The 27,070-nt window shown below is 36.7% G+C and overlaps 2 protein-coding genes across 5 annotated transcripts in view; one reads left to right on the forward strand and one right to left on the reverse strand.

The window, feature by feature from the left end:
- Window positions 1-7,799: 7,799 nt before the first annotated feature.
- ERLEC1 (endoplasmic reticulum lectin 1) lies at window positions 7,800-25,978 on the reverse strand. 2 transcript variants are annotated; one of them, XM_087930764.1, is made up of 14 exons: window positions 25,828-25,978; window positions 21,400-21,504; window positions 20,312-20,392; window positions 19,338-19,415; window positions 19,142-19,205; window positions 16,420-16,460; window positions 15,608-15,831; window positions 14,869-14,998; window positions 13,899-14,060; window positions 11,794-11,853; window positions 10,344-10,468; window positions 9,719-9,796; window positions 9,284-9,359; window positions 7,800-8,082 (listed from the first exon to the last, which is right to left on the reverse strand). In XM_087930764.1, exons 2-14 carry the CDS (start codon window positions 21,460-21,462, stop codon window positions 8,011-8,013), a joined length of 1,254 nt encoding a protein of 417 aa, XP_087786890.1. In that variant the 5' UTR covers window positions 21,463-21,504; window positions 25,828-25,978; the 3' UTR covers window positions 7,800-8,010. The 2 variants fall into 2 exon arrangements, with proteins under 2 accessions (XP_087786890.1, XP_026551811.1); XM_026696026.2 differs by lacking the exon at window positions 25,828-25,978 and adding an exon at window positions 25,198-25,440.
- Window positions 25,927-27,070, forward strand: part of ASB3 (ankyrin repeat and SOCS box containing 3) — a 57,980-nt gene continuing 56,836 nt past the window's right edge. Inside the window, exon 1 of one of the 3 annotated variants that reach the window (XM_087930751.1) lies at window positions 25,927-26,029. In XM_087930751.1, coding sequence (XP_087786877.1) covers window positions 25,942-26,029 — 88 coding nt within the window. In that variant the 5' untranslated portion in view covers window positions 25,927-25,941. The remainder of the gene's footprint in view (window positions 26,030-27,070) is intronic. The other 2 variants (XM_026696025.2, XM_087930743.1) reach the window with 2 other exon arrangements.

Genomic DNA, 27,070 nt, shown 5'->3' on the forward strand with positions numbered 1-27,070 from the left:
GTGTCTTTTTTGGCGGGAAAAAAAAACGGACAAAGTCTTATTTTTGGTGGGAAAAAAAGACAGGGTCTTAGTTTTGGTATATGTCCAAGAACTTCTACAAGTCATGCAATAAATAAGTCAACATGAGAACTTGGAAAGCGGATGAGTTTGAGAATAAGAAAGGTGACTTTGCTCAATCACTGTCAGATCAAGCTATCTCATAATATTACTGTTGAGGGAATAAAATCAGACAAGAGTGTTATGTAGGAGCCCTTTGTATGTTGCCTTGATTTCCTGAAGAAAAGATGTGATATAACTCTAATAAATAAATACTAATAATTGCAGACTCTCTGGTTTTCAGTCATATCCCATGAAAAGGGTATATCCTATATTACAATAAATAGGGATATAACTAATGAGAGACATGTTTATGGCTAACATTAGTGATTGTAGCGTTAAAAGAATCTGGAGGAATATAATTTATTTATTAAATTTGTTTGCCATATGTTTGCTTTGAGGCGACTGGGCTGTTTACAACATGAAAATATAGTAATAGATTTACATGATAAAGAGAGGATTCAAAAAGTAAAAGCAACAGAAAATATTTTCATAACACTTGAGTATTAATTTTGTTGTTTGATCTCAGCTTTTTCAGGCTAAAGAAGCAGATAGAAACTGATATTGAGAATTTTCTCACAATACATGATAAATAAATAAATAATAAATCTCATGTCTCTAGAAATTGCATAAAAAAGAGTTTATAGGCATGAAACTGTCTAAACCTCATCCAGATAAAATGAATAATTATACATTGGGCATAGTAGTAGGTCCCCTCAAATATTAGAAACAAACTGATTTCTCTATCTTCTTTTAAAGAAGAACCAGTTAAGTCTCTTTACTGAAAACAAACAGGTCTTATCTATTTCTTAATATTATTAGCAAGGTGATTTTTATACACTGAATAAATTACAAGGAAATTCCAATTCTAGGGCATTGAAATAGCTTTGAATCAAGATGAAAAGGTGACATTTTAATATAATCTTTTGGGCATTTTCATTTTAAATTCGAGCCCAAGGTGTTCTAAGCAGAATAATCATTAATCCAGTGGGTTAAGGGAAATATTGCTATGTGAAGAAATCTCTTCAAGATATCATCAACAGGTGTATAGTTTTCTTGGCAGCAGGATGGAAATTGCATGCCATTGCTGCTTTCTAGGATGACTTTTAGTCTTCCATGCCTGCTCCCTTCCCAAATAGATTTAAGCCTAGCCCTCCTTAGCTTCTGATCAGAACGTCAGGTAGGTGCTACCACATGCAAAGATGAAGTAAACTGGAGCTTTCTTTCTTCAATATCTTATATTGAAAATGTCTGAATAAAAAAAAAATTTCTTTGGTTCCTTTTTATAAGAATGAAAGACTTGTCATCATAAAAACAGATCAAGATTGTCAGAAAATATTTCTGGTTCCAATGCCTAAGGAAAAATGTTTTTTTTAAAGGTCAATATGTATTGGGGTGTATGTGGGTGAGATTGTTCCAGAGACAGATATCACTGTGGAAGAGATATCTTCTTGGGTCCTGCCAGGTTTCAAAGAAAAGTTTTACAATTTATAAAAAAAACAATGCCTAGTATTAGAGCAGATATGCAAGATTAAATTTAATTATGTTTTAGTGCACTTGTATAACATCTGTGAATATGCTAGAATGGGGATTGAGGAGAACATCTATGCTGCCATAAATGGTAATGAGACTGATGGAACACGAATTTAATAAATATGCACTCTACACATTACATATGTAGAAGACTAACGGTTAAGAAAATATTGCATTTGATGTCATTTTGTTATACAAATTTTAGAGTTTTAACAAAGTATCTGTTAAGATATTTGCAGGCAATCCAATATTTACAGTTTTTAATTTCAACCCTCAGCAGCCTAGCAAGGATGCATGATAATGGAAGATGTTGAAGGAGTTGTGGTATTACAAGATGGTTTCTGCTGATTGTCGTGAAAAAGCCAATAGTCTATCCATTATCTTGCCTCATTCAAGTAGGATTTTATAGCAGTAATTAGCACTTAGTATTGAGAAAGGATAGTTATTGCAATTATTTCCACAGTAAAGTGATATATTACCTAATCAAATAAATAATCTAGGTGTCACCGTTTAACAGGTGGAAGCTTCTGGGCAGTTTTCAAAGACAGTCCTCATGGAGAAGTAAGCTTCCTTAGAAGTAAGTGTTAAGTATAGACTGGGTGAAACCTGGCTCAATAGCAGTAACTGAGATGGATCTTGGAATCTTAGTGGACAACCAGCTAAATATGAGCCAGCAGTGTGCAGCAGCAGCCAAAAAAGCTAATGTAATTCTAAGTTGTATTAACAGAGGGATACAACCAAGAGCAAGTGAGGTACTAATACCACTCTATAAAGCCTTAGTAAGACCCCTCTAGAGTATTGCATCCAGTTTTGGTCACCACATTATAAAAAAGATGTTGAGACTCTAGAAAAAGAGCAGAGAAGAGCAAACAGAATGATTAGGGGACTGGAGACTAAAACATGAACGGTTACAGGAATTGGGCTCGGCTAGTCTAGTAAAGAGAAGGACCAGGGGAGACATGATAGCAGTCTTCCAATATTTGAGGGGCTGCCACAGAGAGGAAGGGGACAATCTATTTTCTAAAGCCCTGTAGGCCAGATAAAGAATAATGGATGGAAACTGAACAAGGAGAGATTTAACCTGGAAATAAGGAGAAACTTTCTGACAGTGAGAACAATCAACCAATGGAACAGCTTGTCCTAGGAAGTTGTGGGAGCGTCATCACTTGAGTCTTTGAAGAGGAGATTGGACTGCCATTTGTTAGAAATGGTGTACTGTCTCCCACTTGGGCGGAGGGTTGGACTAGATGATCTATAAGGTCCCTTCGAACTCTGATTATCTGTTATCTGCCTCAACTTGGAAAAATCACTTATGGTCACAGCTTTCACCTAGATATCCATTTCTAGAATAAAACTGGATTCAGAAAAATATCCACGCATGAATTCAATGTTTTCAGAGAAAAAGATACCTCACTTAGCAGAGAGTCATGTTCTGTGTTTTTATTAACACTTTGCATTTCTATGTAATCTAACTTTCAAGTTTTGTTAACTGTCTTAACGTAAGAATCCAGACTTCTATACAGTGGTCCTATCCATTTCATCCATATGTTAAAAAGCATGGGGGGAAAAGAGATCAAATCAGGCTCACCATAAAGTAGCACCATTAGGTCATTGATATTGAAAGCTACATTATGCAGTTTGATATAAAGAAGCAACCATTGTCATCTACTACAAATACATTAACAGTAGTTAATCTTCCTTTACCTATCTCCATCCTCCTCCGCCCACCCCCTTCTCCCCCCCAGGTGATCTTAGAAAGGCATGTGTGAGGTCTATTTCCTAGATCTAGACAAAAGACTGGAAAAGCACTAGGCCCAAAATGGAGTAACTCCTTGCTTGCAATCCTGTGCTGAACAAGTGCCCCCAATCTTAACATGAATTTTGAATAAAAGTTCCTAAGAAATCCTCCATCAGGGAACTGTGAGGAATACAGTCTGATTGCTCTGACATCTGTAGTTATGAAGAGAGGTTAGCGCAGGCCCACCTGAAAGTCATTATGGATCTGATGTTACACCCTTTGCAGTTTGCCTATTGAGCAAATAGATTGGCAAATGATGCTGTCAATATGACACTGCTACATTTGGCAACATCTTGAATTCCCTATGCATGAGTCCCTTTTGCAGGCTTCAGTTCAACAGTCACTGCCATCATTCCAGAAATTCTTCACTCTAAACTGATTCAGCCCGATCTTCCTGTTCATATTTGTAGGTGCATCATAAGCTTCTTCAGATAGGAAGCAACAGGTGAAGCAAAGGAAAATTACATTTAGTACCTGGGCAGTTAGTACTGAAGCCCCTCAGGGCTGCCTTCTCTCTCCATTGCTCTTCTGTCTCTATACCAATGATTGTACCTCAAGAGAATTTTCTATTAAAGTGCTGAAGTTTGCAGGTGATAAAATGGTCACTGGCCTTATTCGAGACAGTGATGAAGGAGGTTGAAGGAGGCCCTGTGATGCAACCAGAACAATCTGGAACTAAACATGCTTAAAACAGTAAAGAGTGGATTTTAAGAGGAGCCCTTCTATTCTACATCCTTACTATATTCTACAGCACAGTATCAGCAGTACAGTCCTTCAAGTTTTGGGGTTTTTTAATTTCCCAGCACTTGAAAGGGTACTTAATATTAGAACCATTGTTAAAAAGGCACAACAAAGAATGTTCTTCCTGCATCAGCTCAGGAAGATCAGACTGCCCCAGGAGCTGTGGATACAATTCTACAGAGGAATTATTGAGCCTTTCACTTGTGGTTCTGTAACTCTCCTGTCTGGTTTGTTGTTTGGCACAACAACCAAACAAGACAGGTACAGACTCCAGCGGATAGTTAACGAGTGCAAAAAGAACAATTACAGCTGGCCTGCATTCCATAGAAGACCAGTATATTGCGCAGGTTAGGAGAGCTGAAAAAATATCTACAGACCCCCTTACATCCTGGACATAAACTCTTACAACTTCTCCTCTTGGAATGACAGTACAGGGCACTGCATGCCAAAACTAGATAGAGGGACAATATTTTCCCTCATGCCATCAATCTGCTGAAACCTAATTCTCACAGTGCTGTCTAATGTCCTATGCATATTTACCCAACCCGTATAGTGTGGCTGTAGTATTATCACTTATCCTTCTTATCTTCTTTATTCCCCACCTCATATTGGCATTATTATTATTCTATTGATTTGCATGTACACTGAGAGCTACTATACCAGAGACAAATTCCTTGGGTGTCTAATCACACTTGGCCAATACAGTATTCTGTTGCTCTGTTCTACTCTAAATTGAAATATCTTCAAGACAGTACAAAAAGAGGCATGGCATGTATAGTACACAAAATATTCTGAGCTTCCCTCAGTTGTTCCCAAAGTATGAATCCTCCCTCAACCATTCTATACCTTTCCTTAGCATGTAATTTACTTACCTTTCGATTCATCATTCTCTTTCCATGAGAGTACTTATATCTGGAGTATTTTGCTGCTGTGAATACAACAGCTGAACAAAAATGGTTTTGAATGCCTCTGTCCTATCAAATTGAATTTACCATTTACATCACATCCTTTGGAAATTCCCTGTTAATAAGGATGTGAACTATTAAATTACAATGTGGGAAAGCCGATAGATACATGAAAGAAAAGGCAAGCGTTTTCAATCATAACATCTGTTATAACTTGTAGATTGTTTCCCACAAATGAATGATGCAACAAGGAATCAAGGATCTTGCTTACCTTATCTTAAACAAATGAAGTGATTGCTTCATTTTTAAGCAAATGCAATACCCAGAAGTTGCTTTAATCTGTTCCATCTCCTTTGGTCATCCTGCAATGGCTTTTGGTCTTGCATTCCTTGCTCACTTAATCAACATGGATTTGGAAATGTCCTCCACCCTAGGTCCTATACCTTCTAGCTTTCTTTTTCATAGTGAATAATTGAGGAAAGGTTTCTGAATCAAATAAGCTATGACAGATATTATTTCACAGATGTCTTCATTCATTTTCCCCACCCACTTTTGCTCTGTTTCATTCAAAAGAAAAATTGCTATAGACAGGAAACAAATTGCAATACACTTTTGCTGTTACTTCTGCATTGCTGAATTTTCAATTTTTTTGCATAGCAATTTCAGAATTAATGCTAAATCAGAGGAGCAGCAAATGAAGACCATCTTTATGATGATTAATGTGCACTTCAACCCAAAACAAAATAAGATGCTTCATGTATTCTGTGTGCATAATTTAATTATGGCCTGGCAATTTTTCGAAGAGTTAATACCTAATTAAAATTCTGCTGGTTTCTGTCAAGTGGCTTCTAGACCAGGAAAAAAAATCCTAAGAAAATGTCATTTTGTTTAAATTAGATTTAGATTTAATTTAAGATTTCTATTCCCAGAATTCTCAGCCAGATGATAGATATTCTGGAAGCTGGTCCAACACATCTGGAAAAAACATCATGTTGGGAAACATATTTTCTTGGCTTCAGAAATCATCACCAACCATTGTTGCTATATATTGATATATATATATGTATGTATGTATGTATGTATGTATGTATGTATGTATGTATGTATGTATGAATGTATGTATGTATGTATTACTATATATTGGGGTAAGGGAGAGTTCTGTATGAATTATTTGGGATGGATAGAAAAGATTAGTTTCAGTATAACTACATGGCAAGGTGACAGGAAAATCCAAACAAACTTTTGAATCATTCACCCTCCTCCTGATTGTAAATGCAATCCACATTACCTATCGATCTATTGCAAAAGTAATTTGATAAGAAAATTCCTCCTAACTACCACCACCACCATCATTAATCCACCAGAGAAAACCAGTATTAAAATATTTTTACAAAATGAGTATTTACCAGAGTTAGAAAGTATGTTCTGAGAAGGCGTCTCAATGTCTAATGAAAATACCAGCAGGGAGAGGGCCAAAAACAGAGTTACTGTGCAAAAGCTATTGTACTTTGGACTTATCCAGGGGCTGGTGCATTTATAGAAAATATAATACTGAGCAAGGTGGAAGAAGAATCTGAGTACATGTGGGCAGAGTTCTGGAAACCCCATGAATATACTATACTACAAGAATTGCATAATGTGGCAAGACATATAATTAACAGAAGTTGCTACAATAACGTATCAGTATCATCCCAATTAAGTTGGGAATGGCAAGAACTAGACAGAAGAATCTTTAGTCTTCCAGCTACTGATCTAACTGGAGAGAGTGGGTATTTTCTGGAATGATTACAAAGGCATTACCAAGCATCTCAAAATCTGGACTCACTAAGAAACTTCTTGTGGTAGCTTATGAAAAGAGATTGACCACCTAGTTCCCTTCATGGGTCACAATGTATAGCAAAGACACAGAGAGATATTCTGGTAAAAATTAAATCGCTGATCATCTGAACAGATCAGAAAAACTCCTATGCAAAAGAAACCAATGTAACGGAATAACAGAGTGGGAAGGGACCTGGCGGTCTTTTAGTCCAACCCCCCGCTCAAGCAGGAGACCCTATACCTGTGATGGCAAACTTATACCACATGTGCCGGAAGTGGCACACAGAGCCATCTCTCTGGGCATGTCAGCCGTCGCCTGTTGCTCTTCCGGGTTCTGGCACACACGTGCTGGCCAGCTGGTCTTTGTGCGTGTGGGAGTGCTGGAAACCGGTGAGCAGCTCTCTGGAGCGCATGTGGGTGCCTGCCAGATGGTCTTCATGCTGCATGCATGTTAGAAACCAGAAGACCAGGTGGCCGGTGCGCATGTGTGCACCGGGAAGCTAAGCTTCCCATTTCCTGTGCTCCTACACGCTGGGGAGCTGGTCTTCCAGTTTCTGGTGCACGCGCTCTCCTGTTTCTGCACTCAGTGCCAAAAACGTTAGCCACCTCTGCCCTATACCATTCCAGACAAGTGGCTGTCTAGTCTCTTCTTAAAAGCCTCCAGTAATGGAGCACTCACAACTTCTGAAGCAAAGCCATTCCACTGATTAATTCCTCTTACTCTTAAGGAAATTTCTCTTTAGTTCTAGGTTGTTCCTCTCCTTCAACTAAGGAGAAATTTCTTAACAGTATTTTGATATATTATCAAAACAGAATCTTATTTTCATCTTCCATAAAGTGAAAAAGTAAATATTAAGGAAGAGAGACTCCATTCTGTATTAGAGTAAATGAAAGTGTCCAAGATTAGATTTTAAATTTTTTTTAAAAGTTTATCATAGTCTCTTATATACATATAATATTAACAAAATAATTCACAATAGCTTTTTTCTTTCTGTCTGTCTGCTGGTGAATTCCTGTGACTTTGTACTTCTTTTCACCCTTGGTTCACAAGTAGAACAGTAGGTGTTCTTTTCTTCCTTTAGCTTTGTGGTTCTGAATGTCCAATAATTTACTATGCCATTAACTTGGCACAGAAAGCAGTCCATATTCATCTGCTGTATCCAGAATTTTACAGATAACTGGTGACTCTACCTGGAAAGAAAAAAAATATTTACAAAGATGTTAGTCACAATGAAACTGAGCAAAATAAGTCATGAAAAAAAAATCGAATCAAACAACTGTGACCAAAAAGCTATGATAAGCTTAGTGCTCATAAAACTGATGCTCTCAAGTTAGAAAAAGATAATGCTGTATCTGGGAATAATCTTGCAATCAGAATATGACTAGTCAAGCTTTTTGAACACCTTATGTATTCTAACCAGGCTCTCAAAAAAGTTAAATCCCACTGACTTGTTCACAACTTCATTTTAATTAACAGAGTCTGTGTAAAAGTCTTAAAAGTTTTGGCTGAATTGTGCCCAATGTTTTTAGCATTTAAATATTTTGTGGGATAAAATGCATTTTTGCAAAAACTAAAAAAAAAAGCTGTCAGCCTTCCTGGGTATACCAAATAGGAATCATGACCGGACAGGCTAATACTACTTTATTGTAAGGCTAGGTTAACAGAATCTTGCAAGTCTGAACATATAAATCTCATGCTATCTCCTTTACAACTTGGGAAGCTTGGGATGGGATCCCTTCTTAGTCTGTTTCTACACCCACTAGGCAGCTGTGGGCTGTTCCCTCACTAATTTGACCATTCCCTGCATAGAATTTCTTTTCCCTATCTCGCAAAGCCTTTCTCACATATTACAATAGTTTAAACTAATGGTATCTTTAATTTTGGGGTGCGTGTAGTCTAACTGCAATATTTTTTAAATGCCTACCAACATTTTTGTTGTGGGTTGATATTAAATATGACCTAAGCAGACCTAAAAGTTCTATCCAATTTGAAATGTACTTAATATCACAGAGACTATTACCAGTAAATAAAAACATATGGGAAAGCATTATAGTACACATCTGACATGCCACATTGTTGTCACGTCACTACATTCCTAAATGTTCTAGAACAGGGGTGTCAAACTCACAGCCCGGATGAGTCACATGTTGGCCATCTCCATTTTAGCAAGGGGAAAAAAAGTCACAATACATTACATGACGCCACAAATTTGATACCCCTGCTCTAGAAAAATGCACTGTGTCATATTACCGAAAAGATTAGGTCCATATTAATGAAAAATTATAAGTTTAGTACCAGAACTTTCATGTTTCTCTAGGTGAAATACATTTTCCATGGGAGATTTTCCTCCCAGAAGTCAACACAGTTTATATCAAGAACTCAAACACATACCCCAAGAATATACTGGCAGGAATGAGGCTCCACCATATATATAGTTACTGCATGAGGAGAGTCAGATTCTTTGCACCTTAAAACAGGAAAGTGTTTTAGTAGGCAAAGCAGATTAAGAAAATGGTTAACAGACTTCTTCAACCCCCAAGGTTTTTTGTCAGTTATAGTCACCTATGAATCATCTCTAAAGATGATGCAAGTCTTGCTGCAATACAAGCAAAAAATTACGCATTTAGATAACATTTCCCGTTGAATCTGGTGTAGCACTTGCCTTGCAGGTAATTCTCAAATTATTTGAAACATATAAATATGAATTGTGCCCAATAATTAGTAAAGGAAAACAAGAGCACTTTAAGGGTCCAGGCATATTTTCCTTAGGAAATATATACAGTTCAATTAGCAGTACAAACAGTATTTATTTTAAGTATAACTCACTTCAATCTCACAATCACTTGTCGAGGTTTGTCAGTTAAGTCACAAACATCTCCATTGCCATAGTAGTGAGATACCATCCTGTCAGGAAAGTTACAACTTAGACTCTGATTGCAATAATCACATTTAAAACTCATTGCTTAAGATCCAAAACTTAGAGCTTTCATATTTGCCTTCTATACAATTACGGTACTATAAAATATATGAACAAAATTCTCAACTAGAGTTGAGTATCAAAAAAAAATTATACAATATTTAGCCCATTTAGATACCTTGCTTTAAAATTTAATTATTTTTGTTTATCTCAAATATGTCTTCAGTACAAAAGAATATAATATACAATCCATCTTTACAACTAGCGTTTCTTAGAAAGGCAGCCATAAGCAATTACTTATCTATCCATCTATAGGTGGGCTGATAAATATTTTTCTAACTTAGTATTAAAGACACAGTGAAGGAGCATCTAAAAATGTAAAAGCATGAGATACAATATTATGAAACACTGAAGATTCTATCCTCAGTTGGATATTGAAAGTAACTGGGATTTAAAAATCAGCTGCAGTCTAACATTTTAACAAGTACAAAGCAACCACCCTCTTTCTAAGACATTATTTTAAGTGGTGCATACCTGACTGTTTGTAGATCATCGTCTTTCTGGTGATACGTTCTAGCCACATTCTTTTGTGCCCAATCAAGGTGTTCCTCTTTGTTCCATGTACCCACAACTATAGTTGTTTTGCCACTTTCTTTATCCTAAAATAAGTAATATATGTTCTTGGTAAGTTATTTAAAAATTCTTGCATAATTCTGTATTTATACCACCCTAAACAGAAACTAAGATAGATAATAATCAATATTCATGCTGTTAAGGCAGTTTCCATATGGTAAAAATACCCTTATGAACCGAATTGCCTTCAACTAGGCTTTCCCCATTATATTTAAATGACAATGGTTTTAACTAACTATAAGTCTGTTTATCTTTTGTTTATCCTTACTTATGTCTTGATGAGCATGTTCTGCTATTCTTAGTACAGTGAATTTGGCTGAGTGAAGACAGGAAGGAAGATCCAGGAATTGGTAAGGTGGTAGAAAACTTTTAAGTCATATGATGCCTTTCCTCTTGAGCAATAAGAGTGATTCATCATGCTTGGACACCCCCATCATAACAAACTGAAAAACCCCTTCATGGTAAGTATCCAACAGTTCATTCTTAGCATTTACGGTATTATGAGGCAGAATTAAGGTAACACCTCTAACCATCCAAATGCTACATTGCTTTATTGCCTGGCTATTGGTTTCCTCATCCTGGGTTGACAATATCAGATATAGAACAAGGCACATAACTGAACATTGGTCCATTTTTATTACAGCATGAACCACATACAACTATAGGTTGATGCAACTGCATGTGTTTTGCATGTGATAGGTGCCAGATTCTGCCTCTGAGGGTAGACAGATGTAAAGATTTCTCTCTGAAACCTGAAAGAACTGCTCCCAGTTTATGTAGGTCAGGGATAAGGAAGATGTTACTCTTGGCTTGATTTCATTCTGAAGAGAATGCCCAGGGAGAAGATAAATGCAGGAGGGGATAAAAAGAGAAAATCTGAAATGGACAGAAATGAAAGGGAAAATATTTTAAAAAACCCTTCTGACCAAAACAGTCCTGAAAAGGTTTTGAGATGGGAGAAGAAAAGATACTATGTACAATAAAATAGATTAAAAATAGGAATAATCTATCTCTTTCCCTTCCCTGACTCCTTGGGACGAAATTTAAAAAAGATAAAAGGGGTGGAGAGTGAGGGTAACGAATGAATGTTCCTGCCCATTTGGGGTTCCATGCCATGCAGTTATCTGCATGCAGTGCTGAACAGATCACCTCCAGGGCAGAATGTAAGTTAGATGGGCCAAAGATCTAATACAGTGTTAGATGACTTCTTACGTTTCATCTTTATACAGCCCAGTAGTAAAAGCAACAATGAATTTATCAACTTTAAATCTGTACTTTCAAATTCTATGGACAAAAGCAGACTCATGTAGCCATCTAGTGGAACAGACTATCAATGATGATTTATATATACCTTGTGATACTGATGCACGTACTTCCCATAGCAGAATTCATACCTCCACCAGCCAACACCCTAAAAGAGAAGCAGGTTTATAACATTTAGAGAAGAGTAAAATTCAGTAGCACAATAACTAATTTGTGTATTTTTATTTCACCCTTATTATTTTTATAAATAACTCAAGGTAAGGAACCTACCTAGTATTGCTTTCTTTTCCTATTTTCCCCACAACAACCATGTGAGGTGGATTGGACTGAGAGAGTGCTTGGTCCAAAGTCACCCAGCTGGTGTTCATGCTAAACCAAGACTAGAACTTATACTTTCCTGGTTTCTAATCTGGTGCCTTAACCATTAGACCAAACAGAAATTAAATGAGCTACAATTTCCATTTTGCTCTGTTCTGGAAGCTTAGATAATTTTAATCTATGAAATATGCTTTGAAAAGCTTTTTGAGATAAAAGGGTGAAAATTTCTGGGCTCATGCTAAGACTTTCTTTACAGCACTTTTCAATTATTTGTACAAAATATGTGAATTAACAAGACTGACGTTACACAGAGTAAGCCTTCTGTACTTATGTTATAGTTCAGCCCCCAAATTATATAGCCCAGAAACAGATTGCTCACCATGAGAACTAGACTGATTAGTATTTGTTCTAGTCTGACAGATAATTCCCTCTACTCGATCTGATACTTCTATTTCATTTTCTATATTGCAAAATTTTTGTTTTATTTTGAAACATTAAAATTGAGAATCTCAATTTTAGCTCTTGGGATACTAAAAATGCATGCAGTACACAAAGCAATGCATTCACTTCCCAGTCATATATTGTTTTCCTTAAGATTTAAGTTAGCTGTTCCCTCTCCCTTTGCCTATTGATATGCAGAAAAGCATATCAAAATGAAGAGCAGCTTCATTTTAAACTCAGAATAGGTGTTCTAATGGTTGGCACACATATGCCCAATACTCTGTATTATGAATGAGAATAATTTAAGGGTGCAAGTTTTTTCCTATATGTGGTAAAATGGAAAAGATGGGCATAATCTGCCTCTGGACATTCTCTTCCTGCCTATTTTCTAGACATACAAACTGCACTACGCTGATCAGCTGAGCCTGAAAAAATGCTGAGGAAAATAAAACCAGATTAGATTTATCATATACACTGTCTCTCTCCCAGAGATAGGATTATAATCCAATAGGAAGCAACGGGTTGGAGTGAGGAGAAAGGATAAAATGGCTTCCAGGCAAAATTGGACTTAAGCAGCCTTAGTTGCTCAAGATTCCTGGATTGTTCAAGATCACCAAACAGAAGATGACACAGAAATCATTATGCTGGGAAGAGAAAAGTGCAGCAAGGGGTTTTTCTGTCTGGTAGATGCCTGAAAGGAGAAGAGTAGAAGACTCCAAGCAGACCAAGATAGTGCTTAACTAGGAAAGGTTGCCAGTTGAGTTTTAATTAAAGACATTCATTAACTTTTGGGGGAAATTAGCAGCAATTACCTTTCAGGGTAGGCACAGTTATATTAGTAAAAATTGACATGTTACTGGCAGACAATGAGTTAATCTCAGAATGGTAAAGCAATTAGATAATAAAACAATACATTATATAGTTTTGAAGGCAGAAAAAAGGAGGGTTTAAGTTCTGCTTAAATGTATTAATAGGGATATCTAATTATCTGAGTCTATTTGGTATCCTTGATTATGCTATGAATAAAGACCCTATCTGTTGTCTTTTCTCTTGTCTAAGAATTCCTTAAACCATACTTAAGTTTGGAGTAATGACAGCCAAGAGAAAGCTTTTTGAGAGCTACATTCTGAATTTTCAGGGAAAATGTGATCCACAACACTGTGTACATATTTGTTTATAAAGTTGGGGATTTTTTAAAAAAGGAATTGTACTCAAAAGGGAAACACTGGACATAAAACAGTGAGTAGACCCTGTTTGAGACTCTCATCAGGGCTATTTTTTAAAGTATTATAATTCTTTCAGAATCAGATATGTACAAGCCTCATGAAGTCTGTTTTGAGATATAGAAAATCACTTCTATGTCCAGATTTTATATAAACCCTGCAAATCATATAAAATATATGTAAAAAATGGTTCATAAATTGTGATTCTCACCCCATGGAAGCAGTAAGACCCACTAAGAAATTCTTTAATGAGCTGTTCATCTGTCAGTTTGGAGATGTGTGTTGTTCCAACTGTTAAGAGCTGGGAGGTTCCAACAGCAACCGGCTTGTGAAAGGAGGAAAATTTTTCTTCTTTTGCTGAATTGATTTCTTCCTGCAAATTAAAAATTACTAAGATTTAAAGATAACTGATATTTCTTTACCACATACATTAAGATTAATGCCAGTGGAGCCTTAGTCAGCATCCTCAGTCTGTACCAGAAAATACCCACATCCTGCACTCAGATTATAGTCTTAAATACATAAAATATTAATTTCAGGGACCAAATTACAATATATAAATGCAAAGAAAAAACCCAAGACATGCAGTGTTCTATGCCTGGATGTTTTTTTTTTATTTAATGCTCTCCAGCTATGTTTGATTACAATTCTGTTATATCCGGGCAACAAAGTCATGGCTGCTCTAATGTAATGATAATAATGTGCCAATCTCACAATCTTCTTTGCTTCTACATACTAACAATGCATACAAACAGAAAAAATAACTTTGGTTTTGTCTGAGAGGTATGTAAGAGCAAGCATAACATGAGTAATATAGCTACAAAAAAGCCTTCTCCCTCTGACAAGATTAGGTCATCCACTGATGTTAAAGACAGGAAGATTCAGAACTGACTTTAAAGGGTTTATGAGGCTCAATGGCTGCTAATTAATAGTATGTGTGCAAAGATACGGTTTATTCCCTTCAGGTTAATTACTGTACTTTTCTTGATTATTTTTATATTTTGATTTTGTTGTTATTTGCCACCCAAAGTCATCTGGAATTGAACAGCCTTCTAAACATTTTCTGATTTTTTAAAAAATAGTATTTACATATATAGTAACAAAAAAGCCAGATATGAGAGAAGGTGGTTGCAATTTATGCCTCAAAAATGACATCAGTGCCCATACTTCCAGTTTCTAACCTCTTTGGCTCTTCTAAATGGCATCTTCATCATTTCTTGCTGTTGTTCTAGATGTTCCAATTTATGGGGTTTAAGTGGTGATCCTGGCATTGACTGGCAAAATATGTCATTCACGGGGGAAGCTCTGAATCTGTCCAAAGAACAAGAACATTTATGCTGAGCTTGTCAATAATCACATTATGCAATGGCTCACAGTGTAATACATATTCAGATAAAGTAGAAAGAAGATGCATCTAAATCCATCCAGAGTATTTTGTGTTAAGGTGGTAATTTAGTATAATGCTACAGGTACCTCAGCTTTCTACTAGAATGTATGAAATGGTATACATTGGTGATCTGCAAATCATAGGAAAATATCACATAGAAATCACATGTTTTAAATCATAGCCTGGGAATACAATATTAGAAAAGTTAAAATGTATTTATTCGTCCGGTTTGTCTGATTAAGTCCACTTCTCTCTAGCTATGCCTGTAAAAGTGAGACAAGCATTCTTGGAAATAAGAAATACAAATACTAGTAGTAGAAAAATAGTATATCATGGATAAGTGATCTCCTTATTTTATAGAGGGTGGGGAGGAAGGACAGAATTTGCCTCGAGTACTTTTGTAAGAGTAAAGTAAACCTCAAAGCAATAATCTGGAAACACTACTAAGAGCTGTGATATGACTTAAAAAATAGTTATAGAACATTTTACTTTAATTTTAGCCCACAATTATAGCTGTTATCTCAATTCCTTACCTATATTTAGGATGACTGCATAACAAAGGAGTCAAAATAACCACTTCATATTCACAAGTAGTGACTTCAGCCACGGAAAGTATCTCGTGCTTTGCTTCTGGGTGGCAGACGTACATCACTGTGCTTGATCTGGGAAGGTTTTGTCTTAGGCTACAAGGTGTGCCATTTCCCATTCCTATAGGAAAATATGGACTCATCTGCCCTTCTATATTTTTTGTCGGAATCTAGCTTGTAAAATATAGAGAAATATAAGCATTGTTTTGGAAAGTGATACAAATAGTCTTTCACCATATAGAAAACCAAATGGTCTGAATGTGATTAAAAAGTACCAAGAAATTTATTTACTTCTTAATAACTTTTTTGACATTGTCTTCTGTAGTAAGGCTCCCATCTTGTTGGTGCTTGGAGGAGTACAAAGACCTCGCCATTCTTCCAGGCCTTGGGCTAGGCTGGCTGGAACCCCCTTTGCTGCATGTGGTGGGATATTTTATGGTGTCTGCTGGGTTTACTATCTTATCCTTTCTTTTCCTTCTGGTCTAATTTGATTTTGTTGTTTGTTTCTCCTTATTACACTGGTTTTAATAATATCTAGTATACTGTGAGCTGCCAAGAGTTATTTGGACTTGGATGGCATCAAATTGAATAAATAAATAACACCACATTTGTCAGTGTTATTTTGTGTCTTACACTACAAGAAAAGCAAGCATGCATTAACCACTATGAAAAGTGGAACTATTGAAATTTAAGAGCAGATATGAATTACTAAGAAAAGCTGGCTATGGGATAATTGAAATTCCAGATTTCTCACTTGCCTCCTTTGCAGTATCTTTTTCAATTTCCTTTTCTTCTTGATCTGGAAAATATTGAGAAAAAAACACCTCTACTTACTGCCTGTGTCTACAATAACTGTGTTTTCATTTCTCTATACCAGAAAACTAAACCTTTTGAAATAAACTTTCTTTTAGTACAAGTCTAACATTTGACTGAGTGTAAGTCAGTATGAAATAAGATGATATAGCTATTCAAAAATAAATTATTAGTTATAGGTTTGAGGATCATGATTTGATTCAATAATTATGAAAAAGAGCAAATGCATTTACATGAATGGGCATTTACAGAAAACATTAAAACACAAAGAAGTACCTTAGGTTTATTTTCCATCTGTGAGCTTAGCTGAGGGGAATATAGAATTCATTTATTATGTTATTTATTCTTATTTATATTCCGCCTTTATTATTTTCACAAAAAACTCAAGGTGGTAAACATATCCAACCCGTTCTCTTCCTATTTTCCCTACAACCACCACCCTGTGAAAAAGAAAGGGACTGACCCAAGGTCACCAATCTGTCTTTCAGGCTAAGGCGGCACTTCAGCTCATGATCTTTTGCTTTCTAGTCTGGTGCTTTAATTACCAGACTAAATTGGCTCTCATATATATTACATATTATATGTAACATAATACAAAATAAATATAATAAGCACATTCCACTTAGTTTTGGTTTCTCTAAAATTTTAAATTTGCACGGTTTTAATACTTTAATTATTTTTCTATTAGTTTTTATAATCTGTTAAGATGCCCAGAGCTACCCTATACGGGAGATACTATGTCCCTGTACGGCCTAACAGCTGTCATACTAGTAAGTTAGATGCCAGATTCAACGACACCATGAGGATTATAAGCGGATGTATTAAAACCACTCCAATTTGCTAGCTTCCCGTTCTGAGCCATGTAGCATCAGCAACTTTACAAAAGCAAGATGCATTTAGTGAGAAAATGCAGAAAAATTATGAGCATCTCATTCCTACCACTGTATGCCAAGCTTCCTCATTAATCAGCAGGAAGACTCAAATCCAGGAAGCCCCCACTGGCACTTGTACAACACCTGCCCAACAACTTTAACATCAATTCTCAATGAAAGCCAAATGGGTCACTGAATGCCCAGCTATAGGAAGACATATAAATGACCCACAGAAAAGGTGCCATGTCAGCAAGGGACAATCCTGAATAGGATTCACACCTCACATGGTGATTGATTGGACTCTATATAAATGGGGCATAGAACCCTCCCCTTGGTATGACTGCGGGGTCCCATTTCAAGCTGTAGATCACATCATGATTGGTTGTAAGCTGAGGGCATATATTAATCCAGTATCCGATTTTTTAAATATAAACAATGCTGTACTTCAATGGTTAAACAGCCTAGACATTGATATTTGAACATAGATCTTTTTGATATTTATGTTTTATTGGGCTCTACTATTCTAGTTGAAATGTCAATTTATATTGCTAGTCCATGTTTGATATGCCATATGCTAAATAGTTCCTCATGCTATCATGTAATTAACTAATTATTTCTAAGCAAGGAATCAAGCAGCAAGATAACTTCAGTATACAGATAGTCTTCTCTTATCAACCATTCAAAGTTACAATGGATCTTCCCAGAGCTACTTAAGATCCATTTTCAAAGTGCCAATGTCAACCTCTGTGTAAGCATGGGATCACATTTTGGATACTTGGGAACTGGCTTGCATTTATGACCTTTTGCAGCATTCTGCAATCATGTGATAGGGATTTTTGATGTTTTTTGTCAGTTTCCAGTGTTTATTTCCAGTTTCTGGCAAAAAAAACACCCACTCGAAAAATGGGTTCACTTAACGACCACAGTGTTTAACAACCATGGTGTTTGCTTAATGACCACCAAAAATGTTGTAAAATTAGATTCAGTTATGTAGTGACCACTTAAGAACTACATGATTTACTACTGTAATTCCAGGCTCAGTAATAGTTGTAAATTGAGCTCTATCTGTATGATAAAATGAAAAAAGAGGTAATCAACGAAGTTTAACTTCTACTGGAATCACATTTTCACTGAGAATTAGAGAAGGTGTATTTTCTATATAGTTTAAGCCTTACCGTTACTATTTTCTTTCATGAATGAGTCATAATGGCTATTTATTAGATTTGTTTGCTGCGCATCACTCGCGGCAACTGTGGGTGGCTTACAACAATAAAAGCCAGTAAAACCCTTATGAATAAATAGTTCTAATAACAATGAAGATTACAATTAAAAAGATAGGGAGGAAGAAACCAGGGTATACGTGGAGAGGTGGGGTTTTCATTTAATCCGTGAACCACCTCCAGCGTGATACACCCTTGTTGAGGCCCTAGTCAACTTGCAGAGCTAGGTCTTCGGACCCTAGCAGAAGGTCAGGAGGGTGGAAGCAGATCTCACCTGGGGGAGGGGAAAAATTGTTCCAAAGGACCTTCACCATGGCAGAAAAGGCTCTTCTGGACCCTGCCAGCTGAAGTTCCTTGACAGAAGCATGCCCCTTCTGCTGGCATATGTAGGGCAGCCCTATCCCACTAGGGTGAGATGGTTCTTCAGTTAGTTTACATAGCTTTAAAAGTGATAACCAACACCTTGAATTGCATGCAGAAGCAAACCAGCATCCAGTGCAGCTCATGGAATAACAGTGTAACATGGGCCACTCTTCCTATTTTAATCATTAGCACTTAAAAACAAAGCAACCCACCTGGATCTAGTGGTGGGCTCTTTCTCAGTGTATTTCCAAGATAATATTCTTGAATATTTATTTTCTACAAACAAGAAAGACATTTGCATAACCATCACTTCTCCAATGATTTAATATTTGTTAAAGCAATAATTTAGAAGGACCTAAAATTTAGTTTAATGTTTTTTAATATATTTGAGAGTGAAATGATACATACCTGCCCAGTTTCTTTCTCTTCGTGATACTGACGAATGTGTTTACCATGACAAACTTCATAAGTCCAGTATGATTCAATCTAAAAATATATTTCATGAACTGACACATATATTCTGATTTTAGCACTTTAAAAGGCATTGTTGGCAAATAATGCCAGAGTAATTATCTAGAATGTAAAGTCATTCCAAATGTATATTGAAAATAGGAAAAACATAAAGGGGTGTTATATCATGCTTGATGGACACGTAAAAGCTAAATAATTTTAAATTCAAATACACATGGGAATACAGAGGATTTTAAAGAATAATATTCAATTACAGCTAGAAGTTTTTGTTTCAGGGTTTATGAATATAGCTAGAAAAGTCATGGAAGATTATTTTAATATATGATTACTGTGGTGAGAATATTATATGCACCAAGAGGGAAAGATTCTATACTACCCACCATGGAGGAATGGTTGGTGAAATTGTCAGAGCTTGCTAAGACAGCCAATTTGACTTTTTTGATTAGGGAAAGGCCATTATTAACATTCATAAATGCCTGGAAACCTTATATGGACTTTTTCCATCAAAAAGAAAATGATTTAGCATATTGATGATTACAAATAATAGGTTATAGAAAGAGTGGAATTATGATGTAATCTTAGATTTGATTATGATTATATATATAACTGCCAAGAGGAAGGTTGGAAGCCATTTTTTATATTTCTTTTCATATTTCCTGATCTTCTATTTTCTCTTTTTTCTATTTCCTTTTTTGTCTCTTTTTTCTTTCTTTTCTGTTCTCTTTCACATTTACTATACCTTTTTCTCTGAACACTTTTTCTTAATATATATGTACATTTAAAAAATAAAGGCTATTCTAAAACAATCATAGGAAAGTAATACAATTTTTATGTAGCATATCAAATGTTAAGAGTTTAGATCAATTTATTCGGGATTTAAAACTACTTATCTCAAACCAAAGTAAACATACTCTATAAGAGCAACTACTTTGCTTGAACAGAGGGTCCAACAGTTCAGCTGGGCTTGGCCCTTTATAATCCTTTTCCTCCTCCTAAAATAAAAATAATTGTACAGTATTATCACAAATAAATTCAGAATATTAGCAAATTTATTAATTGCATATCTACTGCATAATTTATTTTATTACATTTCAAAAAATCTACAGAAAGAACAAATTACTAGAAAAGAAATCAAGAATTTATAAACCCAAGGCCCAAACCAGCTTTCATATTTATCAGACAGTTAATACTTCTGTTATTCATGCAACACAATACCATAGACTTTTTCAAAAACTGAACAGGATTCAATTTGAATTTCTTCAATTCAATTCAAATTGAAGAAATTGAACATGATCTAAAGAATCATTAAACTATCTGAAGAATTTATGAATATCTTTTCCATATATATATACCAGCCATACCTTCCTGAATTAAACTGCTTTTGAATTTTGCAGGATAGTTTTTACAGCATATATTTTTACAGTTAATACATGCCTTTTGTGACCATGTTGTGACCTATAAAGGCTCACCCTTTAAAGAACTACCTATAAAACAATATTATTTCCTAATATAAAAAATAAATCAATTAACAGCTAGATAAAATTTTCAACATAATATTGCTTATTTGTCCAAGGATTTTATTTAATATCTCAGTAGCCTATTGTAAATAAAAAACATGCTAATAACAGATATAACATATTCTATTGAAATAATATATTGAGCCAATTTTATAATAAGATTGCTTTATAACACAAATTAAACCATTCTCCAAAAGAATCTGGAATATAGATGGCTCTTAAAAGATACACTCTTTCAATGCTATGCTCAAACTCAACAAGTTAAAATGTATTTTATGGTGCGTGTTTAATTTTTAACACAAGTATCTTTTGCCAATTATCAACTAAAATATTCCTATGTCAAGTTACATACTTGGCATGTTAACAATTCACAGCAATTAAAGAACCATATTCTTGTATTGGATTTAATTCCTTCTGTGCATCTTAAATATTTTATACAACACTTATTGTTAGTTTTTATAATTGGTTCTAGAATAACTTGCCTCATCTCCGTTAGCTAATACTGGAAGAATGCACTTGTATTTTTCTTTATCTGCTGTTGTCATAATGATGTAATAATCTTCTTTGTATAGAACCCCAGCAGTAGGCTTAAGGGGAAGAAACACAGAAACAAACATTTCCAAAAAGCAAGCGAACCTTTGTTAGATAAAAATGGACTTGTTTATGAACTTGCTATATACAGTATTTGGGTTAGAGCTACAGAAAAGGTCATTGTTAAATAAGCCATTTGATTAAGATGTAAGCAGTGTCATGTTTACATATGAAATTTTAAAGCAAGCTCCTTTCTACCTCATGCCTAGAGAAGTTAAAAGAACATTTGTTTATTTATAAATATTATAAACATTACAAAACAACTTTTGCAAAGAAAACCTATTTCCACAGAGAAAATTAGGGTTATGTTTTGCTAATTTACAGCCTATTCACACAAATTGTACACTGTGTTTGTTTGCTTGTACTGTATTCTTTGCTGAATTGTTTTCTCCATAGCCTTGTTTCTATGAGTACAACATGCCCTTTAGCAATTTAGAACTGTAACTAGGCAGAATCCATGAAGATAAACCTTTATAGACCTTGAAAGATAACATTTTTAGAAATACATAATTCAATGACACTTATCTCACCAATTATGTAATTCTGCTCTAAAAAAATATTTGCTCATAATCCCCCAAAAGATGGTCATATCCATCTTATTCTTGACCGGTGGCGTGGTGGTGCAGTGGTTAGAATGTAGTACTGCAGACTACTGCTAACTGCCGGCTGCCAGCAGTTTGAATCTCACTGGTTCAAGATTGACTTAGCCTTCCATCCTTCTGAGGTCGGTAAAATGAGGACCCAGATTGTTGAGGGCAATATGCTGACTCTGGAAACCACTTAGAGAGGACTGTAAAGCACTGTGAAGCGGTATATAAGTCTAAGTGCTATTTCTATTCTCCATGGGTAAAAAGACTCCTTATTTAAACAATATTCATAGTCTCAAACAATGCTTCGTCTGCTTTTTAGGTTCAACCATCATCAAAAAACAAGCAATCAAAAATATGCTGCAATTAGCACTTGATAAAAAGCCTTGAAGACCTTGAAAGGATTATCTATGACACCATATGGCATTAAAAGTTATTCTATGTGGTTGCTAAGAGTTGGCAACTTGATGGCATGTAATCAATCAAAATATAATGTTTATCAACCTTAATAATAGCTGGGGAATTTTGGGAATTGAAGTTTACATTTCTTAAAGTTGTTGAGATTGAGAAACAGTGGTCTAAAACCTTCCCCAAACTGCATAATCTTTACGTCAGTGGTGGCTAACCTTTTTGACACTGTGCCAAAATAGGAGTGCACACATGCGTGTGCCAGAAACCAGAAGAGCAGCTCGACGTGTGCACACCACCTGGTCTTCCAGTTTCTAATGCACGTGAAGACCAGCTGGCTGGTGCACATGCACCCCAGGAGATGCTCTTCTGGTTTCTGGTGCTCCCGTGCACGTGAAGACCAGCTGTGCATACCGGAACGCGGAAGAGCAATGGGGTGATGGCTGGCCTGCCTTGAGAGATAGCTCTCTACGTGCCACTTCCAGCACACATGGCATAGCTTCGCCATCACGGCTCTAGGTGTATTGCCCACTAGTGGAGAATTGTGAAAATTGTTCAACATGCCTGGGAAAGATCCAGGTTCAGTAAGTCTAAAGTAAAGAGGAAATGTTGAACTTTAGCTTGAAATGACCTTTTGAGCTAGTTTTCATTTACCAAATCAGCCTTAGTTCCTTAATGATTTACATTTTTTTTCTAATCTATCTCTGATAATCACAGGGTTGTTGTAGTGGGGACAACTAGAATTGAATTTTTAAAAATGGTACAATTTTTGGCAGGATAACAGCAACTTCAAAGGTAAAGAACAACCCTGCTGGATCATATAACTCATCAAATTTCATTCAGTAGGATGTCCCATACTGAGTGTCCATGACTCTGAGGGATCCTTGGTGTTCTCTGGGTTTGTTTTCTTGCACTAATCTGTCTAATCTGTACTAATATTGATGATGCTACCTAGATGGAGGAATGAAACGTCTGCCAAGTAAACAAACTTAGAAAGCACCAAGGACCCCTCATTTCAACCCTGAGCTACAAATATTCTTTTATAGATGACTGTGAGTGACTCATGGTACAATAAGACAAGCTTGCATTCAGTGTGAGAAAACACCTTGGAGCACAAAGGCTCCATTAGGTACATGAACTGACAACCACCCACAGATCTATCACCGTTTCTTTAAAAAAAGAGGAAAGACAACACCTATTCAAAGCACACTGACAATGTCTCCTCGAATGGTGATGAAGCATTTGCAACCAAATTGCCAAACCAACAGCCCAGAGGAAAGACAACCATGTTGGTAAAATGAAGACGATCGCTGAGTAATAGCCTACAACCAGCTACTGTTACCAAGTAGAATAGAATACAATAACAGAGTCCAACCCCCTGCTTAGGCAGGAAACCCTACACCACTTCAGACAAATCGTTATCCAATCTCTTCTTAAAAACTGCCAGTGTTGGAGCATTCACAACAAGTTGTTCCACTGATTAATTGTTCTGTCAGGAAATTTCTCCTTAGTTCTAAGTTGCTTCTAAGTAGCTAGCAACGTTTTGGATTTTCAGGTTAAAAAAACAAAAGCAAAAGCCCACAACTACCCACTCCCACGTAGCAAAGTACGGCTACAGTCCAAGGCAGAGGTCTTGGCAACTGTAAGACTTGTGGACTTCAACTATAATATATGTAACACTGATGATGTAAAGCGATTCAACACCTCTGACAATACTGCAAAAAAAAATCAGAAAATAAAATGCAAGCTAAATAATCAAGACCTTGTTGAGATCCCAACTTTGTCAAGGACCTTGGAGTACTCATCTCAAATGATCTAAGTGCTAGAGCCCACTGTAACTACATAGCCAAAAAGGCGTCAAGTTGTTAACCTAATCCTGCGTAGCTTTTTCTCTGGTAATATCACACTACTAACTAGAGCATACAAAACATTTGCTAGACTAATACTTAAATACAGTTCATCAGTCTGGAACCCACATTATGTATCTGATATTACATAATATCAGATCAGATTACATATCAGATTACATTAACACAGTTGAGAAAGTCCAGACATATTTCACAAGAAGAGTTCTCCAGTCCTCTATTCATAGCAGAATACCTTATGCTACCAGACTTGAAATTCTAGACCTAGAAAATCTAGAACTACACCTTCGGTCCGATCTAAGTATAGTATATAAAATCATACATTGCAATATCCTACCTGTCAATGAATACTTCAGCTTCAACCATAACAACACAAGAGCAAACAATAGATACAAACTCAAGGTTAACCGCACCAAACTACATTGCAGGAAATACGACTTCAGCAACAGAGTGGTCAATGTCTGGAATACTCTACCCGACTCTGTAGTTTCTTCCCCAAACCCCAAAAACTTTAACCTTAGACTGTCTACTATTGACCTCACCCCTTTCCTAAGAGGTCTGTAGGGGTCGTGCATAAGGGCACCAACGTGCCTACCGTCCCTGTCCTATTTCTTTTTATTTTTCTTATATGTATCCATTTCATGTATTCATTACTATGTTTATACTTATACCCGTTATCTTATAATCGCTTGACAAAATAAAATAAAATAAAATAAAAAAATACTGGTTCCCTCTTCCCGCCCCTCGCTCCCCTTTCTCTCCCCGGGGGCTCCTCTATTTCTCCTGGTCTTAAAAAAAAATCTCCTTCTCCGGCCAGAAAGCCACCCACCAGGATGAATTCTCTGCCCGGCCAGTTTACTCGGAAAGGCACGTCGTCACTAAACTGCGGGAGGGACCGGCTGCCCCCGCCCGCCGCCGCCTTCGCTTCCAGGAGCCCCCACAGCAAGAGGCGCACCAGCACAGCCACCCTGCAGGGACCCGGCTTTCTCCGCTTCATTCTTAGCGGCGGGAGCCCGTCCGAGACGGCCGGCAGCCACCAATCATCACCCGCCCAAAGAAGCCGGCCACGTCTACTTCCGGAGGAGGAAAGCACGTGGTTTTTTCTCTCTCGCTTCACTGAATTCCTAGAGTTACCGGAAGTGGAGTGTTTCCGCTGCCCTCGGGTTTATTTATTTATTTGTTGTTGTTGTTTCGGTTGCCCCACGGGGATTAAAATTAATAAGAGCAGCCTTTGCAAGCCTGATATTGTCCAAATACACGGATCCCTAAAATCTAACACCTCAAGCTGATTATTTTTCTGCTGTTCAGCCCACTTCGTGTCACACGCAAGCATGGCCTTCAGAGAGACGCCCCCCCCCCGCCCCCCGAAACACCCCGCTTTTCATAGAGTTCAGCTCCTTCTGGATAAGATTTCTCCCCACACCGGTCTGCTCCTATATAAATCCTTGACCAACAATACCTTGGTGACAAACGTTTATATAGGCTACGCAAGATTAGTTGAGGAGTCGAGTAATCACCTCGGAAGCTTAAAGCAGGCGAAGGTTGCGTGTGACTCTATTCTTTGGGGCGCTCTATGAATTTTCCTCCCGCGGGGTCAACATCCGGCCTCTGGTCAACATCCGGGGCAGCCGGAGTGGGTTGCCTGAGGAGACGAAAGGAAGGTAAGACGCTGGAGAGGGAGGAACCGCTTTCCTGTTCTCCGGACCGTTTTTGGTTTTGACATTTTTAAAATGTCTTTTGAGAACTAAAGACCGAGAAATCCGTAGTTGCGAGGGGCTGGAGGGCTTCCCATGGTGGGAAGTGGAATCATAATTATGTTCTAATTATATTTGTTATCTAATACATGCTTGACAAATATAAATAAATAAATAAAATAAAGATACTTTACTCGAAGCGTCCGTTCTTGCAGCAGAGCAGCAAGAGAGAATGGGTTAAAAGATATATTGTCGTCAATTGACCAAAATGTAGTTCAGAGGTTAAGCTGGTTCGCTGTGTGTGGGGTGTGTGTGTGAATCATATATCTATATGGCAGACCCCTACCCGAAATCTCAAAAAAGAGTTGTAGACCTTTATTATTTTGCTATAACAGGCTGCTTCAATCATACTTTCTTCTCAGCGGTTTACGTTCCTGATTTGGTATAACGAGATTATAATAACAAAAATTGCCCATACAGGTAGCCCTTGGCTACAACAGTTCATTTAGTGGCCATTCAAAGTTACAGGGGCCCTGAAAAAAGTGACTAAATGACCCTTTGTCACACTTGTGACCATTGCAGCATCCCCGTGGTTGCGTAATCCAAATTCAGACACTTATCAACTGACTCATATTTATGACGGTTGTGTCTCAGAGTCATGTGATCACTTCGTGACCTTCTGACAAGCAAAGTCAATAGGGAAACCAGTTTCATTTAACAACCATTTTTCTAACTCAACAATTGCAGTGTTTCACAAGCAGCAAGAAAGGTCGGATAATGGGGCAAAATTCACTTAACAAACGTTTCATTTTGGAACAGAAATTTTGGGCTCAACTGTGGCCATAAGTCAAGGACTACCTGTACCTTGAACTGCCAAGAGTAAATAAATAAGATCCAGAGCAAAGCCTAATCCTACGGTAAAGAAGGACTTGATTCATCCCCAGATCAATCCAGATACAATGTTTTTGACGGTTGAAGTTAAACAGTAGATTTCAGGGAGGCTTAGTA

The sequence above is a fragment of the Pseudonaja textilis genome, chromosome 1, assembly GCF_049901715.1.
Source record: "Pseudonaja textilis isolate UNSWEBS1 chromosome 1, rPseTex1.2, whole genome shotgun sequence".
NCBI lineage: Eukaryota > Metazoa > Chordata > Lepidosauria > Squamata > Elapidae > Pseudonaja > Pseudonaja textilis.